At 77.7% G+C, this 13185-nt stretch overlaps 1 protein-coding gene across 1 annotated transcript in view; it reads left to right on the plus strand.

Moving 5' to 3' along the window:
- The window catches only part of DLG5 (discs large MAGUK scaffold protein 5), a 148646-nt gene that overhangs the window by 99300 nt on the left and 36161 nt on the right, over window positions 1-13185 (plus strand). Inside the window, exon 16 of the mRNA XM_048504454.1 lies at window positions 2243-3268. Within this exon, the coding sequence (XP_048360411.1) occupies window positions 2243-3268 (1026 nt within the window). The remainder of the gene's footprint in view (window positions 1-2242; window positions 3269-13185) is intronic.

Below are 13185 nucleotides of genomic sequence, written 5' to 3' on the forward strand. Positions count from 1 at the left end.
GTACACTCCCACACACGCCAGCTGGGTGACCTTGGGCTAGTCACAGCTTCTCGGAGCTCTCTCAGCCCCACCCACTTCACAGGGTGTGTGTTGTGAGGAGGGAAGGGCAAGGAGATTGTAAGCCCCTTTGAGTCTCCTACAGGAGAGAAAGGGGGGGATATAAATCCAAACTCTTCTTCTTCTTCTTAGCCTCTGAGATCTGGCAAGATTGGGCCACCCAGGCCACCTGGGTCAAAATGCGGACACCCTAGCTATCCACCTGCAAGTCGGACAGATGGAGAGGCAGAGTGGTTTCCTGGGGATGGCCTCCATCTCTCTCCTCTGTGTAGCCACTGCTCCCATGCCGTGTCCCCTTCCCAATTACTCTTTCCTTGGTGCACGTGTTGACGTTCTCTGAAGAGTGACCAGAAACGGAGAACCAGGACTTTCCTTGTGCTGGTTCTCCGTCCCCACTCCTTGGCTTCCTGCTGTAAGCCAGTGCATGGGACGGCTTCCAAAGCAACATGTAATATAATAAAATCTCATAAAGCAGATGGTGTGATAAGTTTTCCAGTAGTGGAACTACGGCTTTAGGGGCTGTGTTATCTTCCCCCCCCCGCCCCCATCCTGCATGTCTGTCAGAAGTGGAATACACAATATGAAGCACTGAAATCATAGAACAAATTTGTTCATGAAGCCAATTTACATTACTGCTACTGGCTACAATATTCTGTGTTTTGCATTTCAGAATTAGGTATTCAAAGGGGCTAACATCACTCTTTATAGCTGAGTCTTGTAAAGAAACGGAATACAAAGAGGGAACGTTATGTGGTCACAGCTGTTGCATAGCATTTTAAGGCCTTTTAATTCATTCCTATTAGGGATTAAAGAGAGACTGTAATAGGTGTGTGTATATACAGGCAAGAAGAAGAAGAAGAAGAGTTGGATTTATATCCCCCCTTTCTCTCCTATAGGAGACCCAAAGGGGCGTGCAAACTCCTTTCTTTCCCCCCCTCACAACAAACACTGTGTGAAGTAGGTGGGGCTGAGAGAGCTTTAAGAACTGTGACTAGCCCAAGGTCACCCAACTGGTGTGTGTTGGAGTGCCCAGGCTAATCTGAACTCCCCAGATAAGCCTCCACAGCTCAGGTGGCAGAGCAGGGAATCAAACCTGGTTCCTTCACTACTCCACAGCTGCAGTGGATGTGCAGTAACAGTTTTACCTGGCACTTAATTACCCAGAACACTGGCCACCATACCGCAATGTCTGTGGGCATGTGCGCACCCCACTCCTGCCTCTCCAGACAACCAGCCACACGTCGCTGGCATTGCTGGGCTTCTGACATCCAGGGCTGTGGGCTGGTACCATCTTTGGACGCCCCCATCCCAGCTTGCTTCAGGCGATCAGAAGTCACTCTGTTTTGGGCAGCCAACCTGCCTGTCTGCCCACGTTGTAGGGCAGCGATGGCAAACCTTTTCGAGACCGAGTGCCCAAATTGCAACCCAAAACCCACTGATTTATCGCAAAGTGCCAAAACGGCAATTTAACCTGAATACTGAGGTTTTAGTTTAGAAAAAACGGTTGGCTCCGAGACATGTGTTACTCAGGAGTAAGCTTGGTGGTAGTCGATGGCTTTGCTTTGAAGGAACCAGCAACTCTTCCAATGGTTGAATTAGGAGGGTTTACTCAGAAGCAAGCCCCATTGCCAGCTACTGAGCTTACTCTCAGGTAAAGGATCATGCTTTTAGTTCTTTGCGTGAAAATCAGGGGGGTTTAACAGTGCTTAACAGGGTTACCTACACTGCTTCCCCAAAACTAGGCCTTAGGTTTAATGCTAATAATCGAGCCCAGCGGCCCAGGTCAGCCTAGATGTGTGTGTGTGTGGGGGGGGCACTCTGTTTGCTTGTGCCCACAGAGAGGGCTCTGAGTGCCACCTCTGGCACCCGTGCCATAGGTTTGCCATCACTGGCGTAGGGCAGTTCTGTGGCTTCGGGAGAGGGGAAGTATTCTGACAGATGTGGGAGGCTGTGGCCGTGGCGTTCCCCGTGGGATGGGGTTTGCTGGCTGATTCTTCTGGGCAATTCCACTGCAGCGCAGTAAGCATCCGGCACTTTCGATTAACCAGCAACCCCCATTCCCTGGATGACAGAGGCTTTGCTGTGCATATACCAAACAGTCGTGCGGTCTTGATGTTCTATTGAATGGCTTTATGTTCTTATTGTTGCCGCCCCTTCACCCCCCTCCCCCCCACCCCCACCTTAGGTTTTTCCTCAGAGCTCAAGTTCGTCTTGGAGTGGTCAAAACATATTTGAAAACCTCAAGGATTCGGAGAAAATATCCAACTGCAGGGTCCATACATCGGACGTGCAGGCTCAGAATAAAAGGAATTTGAAACACAACAGCTCTACCCAAACAGACATTTTCAGCCCAGACATCATGGATGTGAAGAAGGATCCGAGTGACCAGGAAGGCGTCTTGTACGGCGATCTCAAGCCCTTCCCCAGTAGTGTTTTGCATGCTGACTCTCACCATAGCTCGGTCCACGGTTACCACAGTAACTCCGAACACAGCCTCGGCTCCTTTAATCCGGATGTGTACAGGGAGATGAGCTACGGGATTGTGAACCTGGACAACAGAAGGTTGCCATTTGAGCCCCCAGTCGCAGACTGCATGATGGTGGAGGGCCCGCTGGACAAAGAGCATGCTGGGAAACACAGTGGCGGCACCTGGCCTAAAGTGATGGTCAACATTGCCACTGCAGAAACGGAAAAGTTTTCGGTGTACAAGAAGCCAAAACAGAGGAAGTCCATCTTCGATCCTGACACCTTCAAAAGGCCTCTGACTCCTCCCAAAATGGACTATTTGTCTCCCAATCAGGTGTTAGGACACTCGCCCCAACCTTCCAAAACAGAAGCCATTTCAACCCCTCCCACGCCTCCCAAGAGAAGTGACTCTATTAAATTCAAACACAAACAGCAAGCGAGCTCCACCTCGGACTCGACTGTGACGACCGGCTCCCCCCCTCCCAGCCCAGCTACCGCCCAGCCCCCTCTTTCCGTCGACCTCAAGCCAGACTGTGGCACTCACAAGGGGCGAGGCAGGCCTTCCGGGCACTACTACAGGGACGAAGGGCTGGACTCGGCTCACTTGTCCTCGAGGAAATCGTGTGAAGATGACGTCGGCTTTCAAAGAGTGCAAGAGCCTGAGATGAAAAGGCCCAGGCCCAAATCTGCACCTGCCTTGAGGCATAAATTAACACCTATGCCCATTCCTAACCCATCTCACCAGGTATCTAGGAGGAGGAAGGGACTCTGGCCACCATGCTGAAAACTGTGGAGGTCTTTACCTAAACCAGAGGTCTGCAACCTGCGGCTCTCCAGATGTGCATGGGCTACAAATCCCATCAGCCCCTGCCACCATGGCCAATTGGCCACGAACATCTGGAGAGCCACAGGTTGCAGACCCCTGACCTAAACTGAAGGGAGGGTTAGATGGTTATCAGCAGTTGTTAATGTTCCAGAATTAGCAATTTGGTAGAAGGTGGAGCATGTTGGGTCACTTCAGTACAATACGGTGTGCAGAAAGAACACAACCTGTGTGTCCCAAAACCTGACTTTTCAGGAAGAGGTGACTGGAGCCTCTCTGTGAATTCATTTTCAACCCAAACAGTCCAACATAGCATCACTTAAACAAACCCTGCCTCCCATTCACAAAAAAGAGAATCAAGGGCTTTAAATAACCATGCAGGTAGGTTACTTGAGTGCCAGAATGCCTTAGGCTTGCAGTCCTCAAAGAGCACCCCCCTCCTGAAGTTCTGTTCTGGATTTGCAAACTGTGAGCCCCCTTCCTTTCAATTGCAAGGGATCCGTGGGGATGCTGCCGCTGCTGTCCATATGCCGGATGATCAAGGAAATTTTCTCAGAAAGTTGCATGACTATTAAACCCAGTTAATCTGAGGGTTTGCAAGAAGGCCAGGGTGGAAATAGCGGCACAATTAAAGCACCGCAAGCACAATTCTATAAAATGGGGTTGTCCATAAGCTGCCTGCTATTTTTACCTGGCCTCGGATGGCCTTCCCAAAATTTAATCTTGACCGAAAGTTTTGCTCAGTCCTACTTTTGTTTTGGTTTTGAGAAAAGGATCACACTTGGGCACATAATGGTGTGGATCCTTCACTCTTCTTCCTTGTCTGTTATGTTCAAAGAAATTTTTTTGGGGGGGAATCTGGACTAATATCTTAACCACAGCTCCCCGCTGGTGTTGTGCCCTGGACTGTTCAATAACGAGATTCTGTGTGTTCAGATGATTTCTTTTATTATGAAACAGCATCAGGAATAAGCATTTAGACTTCCATTGCCAGGACTAAAGCATGAGGAGCAAAGTGCCCCCCATGTCACCCCTGACTGCCAGTTCCCAAGGGGGGGGGGGGCGGCACCCTCCCAGGTCCAGAGACAAGGCAGCCTCCCCGAGATCAAAACAACCTTCACTCCACAGTACTGGCAGAAGTAGCTGTCCCAGGTGCTGATATAAAGCATTGCTCAGGAAGCGAAAGTACAAACAGCGAGAAAGGACAACCACAGTCATTAAGGGTGGGGGAAGAGAAGAGAGAAAGGATTCCACATTCCGGCTGGGAGACATGGCAGGGTTAATGATTAGATTGTGATCTTGTTGTTGTTTTTATTCATTGTGCACCGCCCAGAGCCCTTCGGGGGTGGTTGCGGGCTATGGAATCTAACAAATAAACAAAATAAATGAGGAAATGGACTGATCAGGATAGCTGGCTTACTCTGGAAAAAGAATGGGAAACTTTTATTGTGCTTTTCAGGTGTGAAATCTTGCCCCCCCCCCCCCCCCACCCCCCCCCCCCCCCCCCCCCCCCCCCCCCCCCCCCCCCCCCCCCCCCCCCCCCCCCCCCCCCACCCCCCCCCCTCCCCCCCCCCCCCCCCCCCCCCCCCCCCCCCCCCCCCCCCCCCCCCCCCCCGTCCCCCCCCCCCCCCAAACCCCCCCGCCCCCGCCCCCCCCCCCCCCCACCCCCCCCCCCCCCCACCCCCCCCCCCCCCCACCCCCCCCCCCCCCCCCCCCCCCCCCCCCCCACCCCCCCCCCCCCCCACCCCCCCCCCCCCCCACCCCCCCCCCCCCCCACCCCCCCCCCCCCCCACCCCCCCCCCCCCCCACCCCCCCCCCCCCCCACCCCCCCCCCCCCCCACCCCCCCCCCCCCCCACCCCCCCCCCCCCCCACCCCCCCCCCCCCCCACCCCCCCCCCCCCCCACCCCCCCCCCCCCCCACCCCCCCCCCCCCCCACCCCCCCCCCCCCCCACCCCCCCCCCCCCCCACCCCCCCCCCCCCCCACCCCCCCCCCCCCCCACCCCCCCCCCCCCCCACCCCCCCCCCCCCCCACCCCCCCCCCCCCCCACCCCCCCCCCCCCCCACCCCCCCCCCCCCCCACCCCCCCCCCCCCCCACCCCCCCCCCCCCCCACCCCCCCCCCCCCCCACCCCCCCCCCCCCCCACCCCCCCCCCCCCCCACCCCCCCCCCCCCCCACCCCCCCCCCCCCCCACCCCCCCCCCCCCCCACCCCCCCCCCCCCCCACCCCCCCCCCCCCCCACCCCCCCCCCCCCCCACCCCCCCCCCCCCCCACCCCCCCCCCCCCCCACCCCCCCCCCCCCCCACCCCCCCCCCCCCCCACCCCCCCCCCCCCCCACCCCCCCCCCCCCCCACCCCCCCCCCCCCCCACCCCCCCCCCCCCCCACCCCCCCCCCCCCCCACCCCCCCCCCCCCCCACCCCCCCCCCCCCCCACCCCCCCCCCCCCCCACCCCCCCCCCCCCCCACCCCCCCCCCCCCCCACCCCCCCCCCCCCCCACCCCCCCCCCCCCCCACCCCCCCCCCCCCCCACCCCCCCCCCCCCCCACCCCCCCCCCCCCCCACCCCCCCCCCCCCCCACCCCCCCCCCCCCCCACCCCCCCCCCCCCCCACCCCCCCCCCCCCCCACCCCCCCCCCCCCCCACCCCCCCCCCCCCCCACCCCCCCCCCCCCCCACCCCCCCCCCCCCCCACCCCCCCCCCCCCCCACCCCCCCCCCCCCCCACCCCCCCCCCCCCCCACCCCCCCCCCCCCCCACCCCCCCCCCCCCCCACCCCCCCCCCCCCCCACCCCCCCCCCCCCCCACCCCCCCCCCCCCCCACCCCCCCCCCCCCCCACCCCCCCCCCCCCCCACCCCCCCCCCCCCCCACCCCCCCCCCCCCCCACCCCCCCCCCCCCCCACCCCCCCCCCCCCCCACCCCCCCCCCCCCCCACCCCCCCCCCCCCCCACCCCCCCCCCCCCCCACCCCCCCCCCCCCCCACCCCCCCCCCCCCCCACCCCCCCCCCCCCCCACCCCCCCCCCCCCCCACCCCCCCCCCCCCCCACCCCCCCCCCCCCCCACCCCCCCCCCCCCCCACCCCCCCCCCCCCCCACCCCCCCCCCCCCCCACCCCCCCCCCCCCCCACCCCCCCCCCCCCCCACCCCCCCCCCCCCCCACCCCCCCCCCCCCCCACCCCCCCCCCCCCCCACCCCCCCCCCCCCCCACCCCCCCCCCCCCCCACCCCCCCCCCCCCCCACCCCCCCCCCCCCCCACCCCCCCCCCCCCCCACCCCCCCCCCCCCCCACCCCCCCCCCCCCCCACCCCCCCCCCCCCCCACCCCCCCCCCCCCCCACCCCCCCCCCCCCCCACCCCCCCCCCCCCCCACCCCCCCCCCCCCCCACCCCCCCCCCCCCCCACCCCCCCCCCCCCCCACCCCCCCCCCCCCCCACCCCCCCCCCCCCCCACCCCCCCCCCCCCCCACCCCCCCCCCCCCCCACCCCCCCCCCCCCCCACCCCCCCCCCCCCCCACCCCCCCCCCCCCCCACCCCCCCCCCCCCCCACCCCCCCCCCCCCCCACCCCCCCCCCCCCCCACCCCCCCCCCCCCCCACCCCCCCCCCCCCCCACCCCCCCCCCCCCCCACCCCCCCCCCCCCCCACCCCCCCCCCCCCCCACCCCCCCCCCCCCCCACCCCCCCCCCCCCCCACCCCCCCCCCCCCCCACCCCCCCCCCCCCCCACCCCCCCCCCCCCCCACCCCCCCCCCCCCCCACCCCCCCCCCCCCCCACCCCCCCCCCCCCCCACCCCCCCCCCCCCCCACCCCCCCCCCCCCCCACCCCCCCCCCCCCCCACCCCCCCCCCCCCCCACCCCCCCCCCCCCCCACCCCCCCCCCCCCCCACCCCCCCCCCCCCCCACCCCCCCCCCCCCCCACCCCCCCCCCCCCCCACCCCCCCCCCCCCCCACCCCCCCCCCCCCCCACCCCCCCCCCCCCCCACCCCCCCCCCCCCCCACCCCCCCCCCCCCCCACCCCCCCCCCCCCCCACCCCCCCCCCCCCCCACCCCCCCCCCCCCCCACCCCCCCCCCCCCCCACCCCCCCCCCCCCCCACCCCCCCCCCCCCCCACCCCCCCCCCCCCCCACCCCCCCCCCCCCCCACCCCCCCCCCCCCCCACCCCCCCCCCCCCCCACCCCCCCCCCCCCCCACCCCCCCCCCCCCCCACCCCCCCCCCCCCCCACCCCCCCCCCCCCCCACCCCCCCCCCCCCCCACCCCCCCCCCCCCCCACCCCCCCCCCCCCCCACCCCCCCCCCCCCCCACCCCCCCCCCCCCCCACCCCCCCCCCCCCCCACCCCCCCCCCCCCCCACCCCCCCCCCCCCCCACCCCCCCCCCCCCCCACCCCCCCCCCCCCCCACCCCCCCCCCCCCCCACCCCCCCCCCCCCCCACCCCCCCCCCCCCCCACCCCCCCCCCCCCCCACCCCCCCCCCCCCCCACCCCCCCCCCCCCCCACCCCCCCCCCCCCCCACCCCCCCCCCCCCCCACCCCCCCCCCCCCCCACCCCCCCCCCCCCCCACCCCCCCCCCCCCCCACCCCCCCCCCCCCCCACCCCCCCCCCCCCCCACCCCCCCCCCCCCCCACCCCCCCCCCCCCCCACCCCCCCCCCCCCCCACCCCCCCCCCCCCCCACCCCCCCCCCCCCCCACCCCCCCCCCCCCCCACCCCCCCCCCCCCCCACCCCCCCCCCCCCCCACCCCCCCCCCCCCCCACCCCCCCCCCCCCCCACCCCCCCCCCCCCCCACCCCCCCCCCCCCCCACCCCCCCCCCCCCCCACCCCCCCCCCCCCCCACCCCCCCCCCCCCCCACCCCCCCCCCCCCCCACCCCCCCCCCCCCCCACCCCCCCCCCCCCCCACCCCCCCCCCCCCCCACCCCCCCCCCCCCCCACCCCCCCCCCCCCCCACCCCCCCCCCCCCCCACCCCCCCCCCCCCCCACCCCCCCCCCCCCCCACCCCCCCCCCCCCCCACCCCCCCCCCCCCCCACCCCCCCCCCCCCCCACCCCCCCCCCCCCCCACCCCCCCCCCCCCCCACCCCCCCCCCCCCCCACCCCCCCCCCCCCCCACCCCCCCCCCCCCCCACCCCCCCCCCCCCCCACCCCCCCCCCCCCCCACCCCCCCCCCCCCCCACCCCCCCCCCCCCCCACCCCCCCCCCCCCCCACCCCCCCCCCCCCCCACCCCCCCCCCCCCCCACCCCCCCCCCCCCCCACCCCCCCCCCCCCCCACCCCCCCCCCCCCCCACCCCCCCCCCCCCCCACCCCCCCCCCCCCCCACCCCCCCCCCCCCCCACCCCCCCCCCCCCCCACCCCCCCCCCCCCCCACCCCCCCCCCCCCCCACCCCCCCCCCCCCCCACCCCCCCCCCCCCCCACCCCCCCCCCCCCCCACCCCCCCCCCCCCCCACCCCCCCCCCCCCCCACCCCCCCCCCCCCCCACCCCCCCCCCCCCCCACCCCCCCCCCCCCCCACCCCCCCCCCCCCCCACCCCCCCCCCCCCCCACCCCCCCCCCCCCCCACCCCCCCCCCCCCCCACCCCCCCCCCCCCCCACCCCCCCCCCCCCCCACCCCCCCCCCCCCCCACCCCCCCCCCCCCCCACCCCCCCCCCCCCCCACCCCCCCCCCCCCCCACCCCCCCCCCCCCCCACCCCCCCCCCCCCCCACCCCCCCCCCCCCCCACCCCCCCCCCCCCCCACCCCCCCCCCCCCCCACCCCCCCCCCCCCCCACCCCCCCCCCCCCCCACCCCCCCCCCCCCCCACCCCCCCCCCCCCCCACCCCCCCCCCCCCCCACCCCCCCCCCCCCCCACCCCCCCCCCCCCCCACCCCCCCCCCCCCCCACCCCCCCCCCCCCCCACCCCCCCCCCCCCCCACCCCCCCCCCCCCCCACCCCCCCCCCCCCCCACCCCCCCCCCCCCCCACCCCCCCCCCCCCCCACCCCCCCCCCCCCCCACCCCCCCCCCCCCCCACCCCCCCCCCCCCCCACCCCCCCCCCCCCCCACCCCCCCCCCCCCCCACCCCCCCCCCCCCCCACCCCCCCCCCCCCCCACCCCCCCCCCCCCCCACCCCCCCCCCCCCCCACCCCCCCCCCCCCCCACCCCCCCCCCCCCCCACCCCCCCCCCCCCCCACCCCCCCCCCCCCCCACCCCCCCCCCCCCCCACCCCCCCCCCCCCCCACCCCCCCCCCCCCCCACCCCCCCCCCCCCCCACCCCCCCCCCCCCCCACCCCCCCCCCCCCCCACCCCCCCCCCCCCCCACCCCCCCCCCCCCCCACCCCCCCCCCCCCCCACCCCCCCCCCCCCCCACCCCCCCCCCCCCCCACCCCCCCCCCCCCCCACCCCCCCCCCCCCCCACCCCCCCCCCCCCCCACCCCCCCCCCCCCCCACCCCCCCCCCCCCCCACCCCCCCCCCCCCCCACCCCCCCCCCCCCCCACCCCCCCCCCCCCCCACCCCCCCCCCCCCCCACCCCCCCCCCCCCCCACCCCCCCCCCCCCCCACCCCCCCCCCCCCCCACCCCCCCCCCCCCCCACCCCCCCCCCCCCCCACCCCCCCCCCCCCCCACCCCCCCCCCCCCCCACCCCCCCCCCCCCCCACCCCCCCCCCCCCCCACCCCCCCCCCCCCCCACCCCCCCCCCCCCCCACCCCCCCCCCCCCCCACCCCCCCCCCCCCCCACCCCCCCCCCCCCCCACCCCCCCCCCCCCCCACCCCCCCCCCCCCCCACCCCCCCCCCCCCCCACCCCCCCCCCCCCCCACCCCCCCCCCCCCCCACCCCCCCCCCCCCCCACCCCCCCCCCCCCCCACCCCCCCCCCCCCCCACCCCCCCCCCCCCCCACCCCCCCCCCCCCCCACCCCCCCCCCCCCCCACCCCCCCCCCCCCCCACCCCCCCCCCCCCCCACCCCCCCCCCCCCCCACCCCCCCCCCCCCCCACCCCCCCCCCCCCCCACCCCCCCCCCCCCCCACCCCCCCCCCCCCCCACCCCCCCCCCCCCCCACCCCCCCCCCCCCCCACCCCCCCCCCCCCCCACCCCCCCCCCCCCCCACCCCCCCCCCCCCCCACCCCCCCCCCCCCCCACCCCCCCCCCCCCCCACCCCCCCCCCCCCCCACCCCCCCCCCCCCCCACCCCCCCCCCCCCCCACCCCCCCCCCCCCCCACCCCCCCCCCCCCCCACCCCCCCCCCCCCCCACCCCCCCCCCCCCCCACCCCCCCCCCCCCCCACCCCCCCCCCCCCCCACCCCCCCCCCCCCCCACCCCCCCCCCCCCCCACCCCCCCCCCCCCCCACCCCCCCCCCCCCCCACCCCCCCCCCCCCCCACCCCCCCCCCCCCCCACCCCCCCCCCCCCCCACCCCCCCCCCCCCCCACCCCCCCCCCCCCCCACCCCCCCCCCCCCCCACCCCCCCCCCCCCCCACCCCCCCCCCCCCCCACCCCCCCCCCCCCCCACCCCCCCCCCCCCCCACCCCCCCCCCCCCCCACCCCCCCCCCCCCCCACCCCCCCCCCCCCCCACCCCCCCCCCCCCCCACCCCCCCCCCCCCCCACCCCCCCCCCCCCCCACCCCCCCCCCCCCCCACCCCCCCCCCCCCCCACCCCCCCCCCCCCCCACCCCCCCCCCCCCCCACCCCCCCCCCCCCCCACCCCCCCCCCCCCCCACCCCCCCCCCCCCCCACCCCCCCCCCCCCCCACCCCCCCCCCCCCCCACCCCCCCCCCCCCCCACCCCCCCCCCCCCCCACCCCCCCCCCCCCCCACCCCCCCCCCCCCCCACCCCCCCCCCCCCCCACCCCCCCCCCCCCCCACCCCCCCCCCCCCCCACCCCCCCCCCCCCCCACCCCCCCCCCCCCCCACCCCCCCCCCCCCCCACCCCCCCCCCCCCCCACCCCCCCCCCCCCCCACCCCCCCCCCCCCCCACCCCCCCCCCCCCCCACCCCCCCCCCCCCCCACCCCCCCCCCCCCCCACCCCCCCCCCCCCCCACCCCCCCCCCCCCCCACCCCCCCCCCCCCCCACCCCCCCCCCCCCCCACCCCCCCCCCCCCCCACCCCCCCCCCCCCCCACCCCCCCCCCCCCCCACCCCCCCCCCCCCCCACCCCCCCCCCCCCCCACCCCCCCCCCCCCCCACCCCCCCCCCCCCCCACCCCCCCCCCCCCCCACCCCCCCCCCCCCCCACCCCCCCCCCCCCCCACCCCCCCCCCCCCCCACCCCCCCCCCCCCCCACCCCCCCCCCCCCCCACCCCCCCCCCCCCCCACCCCCCCCCCCCCCCACCCCCCCCCCCCCCCACCCCCCCCCCCCCCCACCCCCCCCCCCCCCCACCCCCCCCCCCCCCCACCCCCCCCCCCCCCCACCCCCCCCCCCCCCCACCCCCCCCCCCCCCCACCCCCCCCCCCCCCCACCCCCCCCCCCCCCCACCCCCCCCCCCCCCCACCCCCCCCCCCCCCCACCCCCCCCCCCCCCCACCCCCCCCCCCCCCCACCCCCCCCCCCCCCCACCCCCCCCCCCCCCCACCCCCCCCCCCCCCCACCCCCCCCCCCCCCCACCCCCCCCCCCCCCCACCCCCCCCCCCCCCCACCCCCCCCCCCCCCCACCCCCCCCCCCCCCCACCCCCCCCCCCCCCCACCCCCCCCCCCCCCCACCCCCCCCCCCCCCCACCCCCCCCCCCCCCCACCCCCCCCCCCCCCCACCCCCCCCCCCCCCCACCCCCCCCCCCCCCCACCCCCCCCCCCCCCCACCCCCCCCCCCCCCCACCCCCCCCCCCCCCCACCCCCCCCCCCCCCCACCCCCCCCCCCCCCCACCCCCCCCCCCCCCCACCCCCCCCCCCCCCCACCCCCCCCCCCCCCCACCCCCCCCCCCCCCCACCCCCCCCCCCCCCCACCCCCCCCCCCCCCCACCCCCCCCCCCCCCCACCCCCCCCCCCCCCCACCCCCCCCCCCCCCCACCCCCCCCCCCCCCCACCCCCCCCCCCCCCCACCCCCCCCCCCCCCCACCCCCCCCCCCCCCCACCCCCCCCCCCCCCCACCCCCCCCCCCCCCCACCCCCCCCCCCCCCCACCCCCCCCCCCCCCCACCCCCCCCCCCCCCCACCCCCCCCCCCCCCCACCCCCCCCCCCCCCCACCCCCCCCCCCCCCCACCCCCCCCCCCCCCCACCCCCCCCCCCCCCCACCCCCCCCCCCCCCCACCCCCCCCCCCCCCCACCCCCCCCCCCCCCCACCCCCCCCCCCCCCCACCCCCCCCCCCCCCCACCCCCCCCCCCCCCCACCCCCCCCCCCCCCCACCCCCCCCCCCCCCCACCCCCCCCCCCCCCCACCCCCCCCCCCCCCCACCCCCCCCCCCCCCCACCCCCCCCCCCCCCCACCCCCCCCCCCCCCCACCCCCCCCCCCCCCCACCCCCCCCCCCCCCCACCCCCCCCCCCCCCCACCCCCCCCCCCCCCCACCCCCCCCCCCCCCCACCCCCCCCCCCCCCCACCCCCCCCCCCCCCCACCCCCCCCCCCCCCCACCCCCCCCCCCCCCCACCCCCCCCCCCCCCCACCCCCCCCCCCCCCCACCCCCCCCCCCCCCCACCCCCCCCCCCCCCCACCCCCCCCCCCCCCCACCCCCCCCCCCCCCCACCCCCCCCCCCCCCCACCCCCCCCCCCCCCCACCCCCCCCCCCCCCCACCCCCCCCCCCCCCCACCCCCCCCCCCCCCCACCCCCCCCCCCCCCCACCCCCCCCCCCCCCCACCCCCCCCCCCCCCCACCCCCCCCCCCCCCCACCCCCCCCCCCCCCCACCCCCCCCCCCCCCCACCCCCCCCCCCCCCCACCCCCCCCCCCCCCCACCCCCCCCCCCCCCC

The sequence above is a fragment of the Sphaerodactylus townsendi genome, linkage group LG07 (genome assembly GCF_021028975.2).
Source record: "Sphaerodactylus townsendi isolate TG3544 linkage group LG07, MPM_Stown_v2.3, whole genome shotgun sequence".
In the NCBI taxonomy this organism is placed as follows: Eukaryota; Metazoa; Chordata; class Lepidosauria; order Squamata; family Sphaerodactylidae; genus Sphaerodactylus; species Sphaerodactylus townsendi.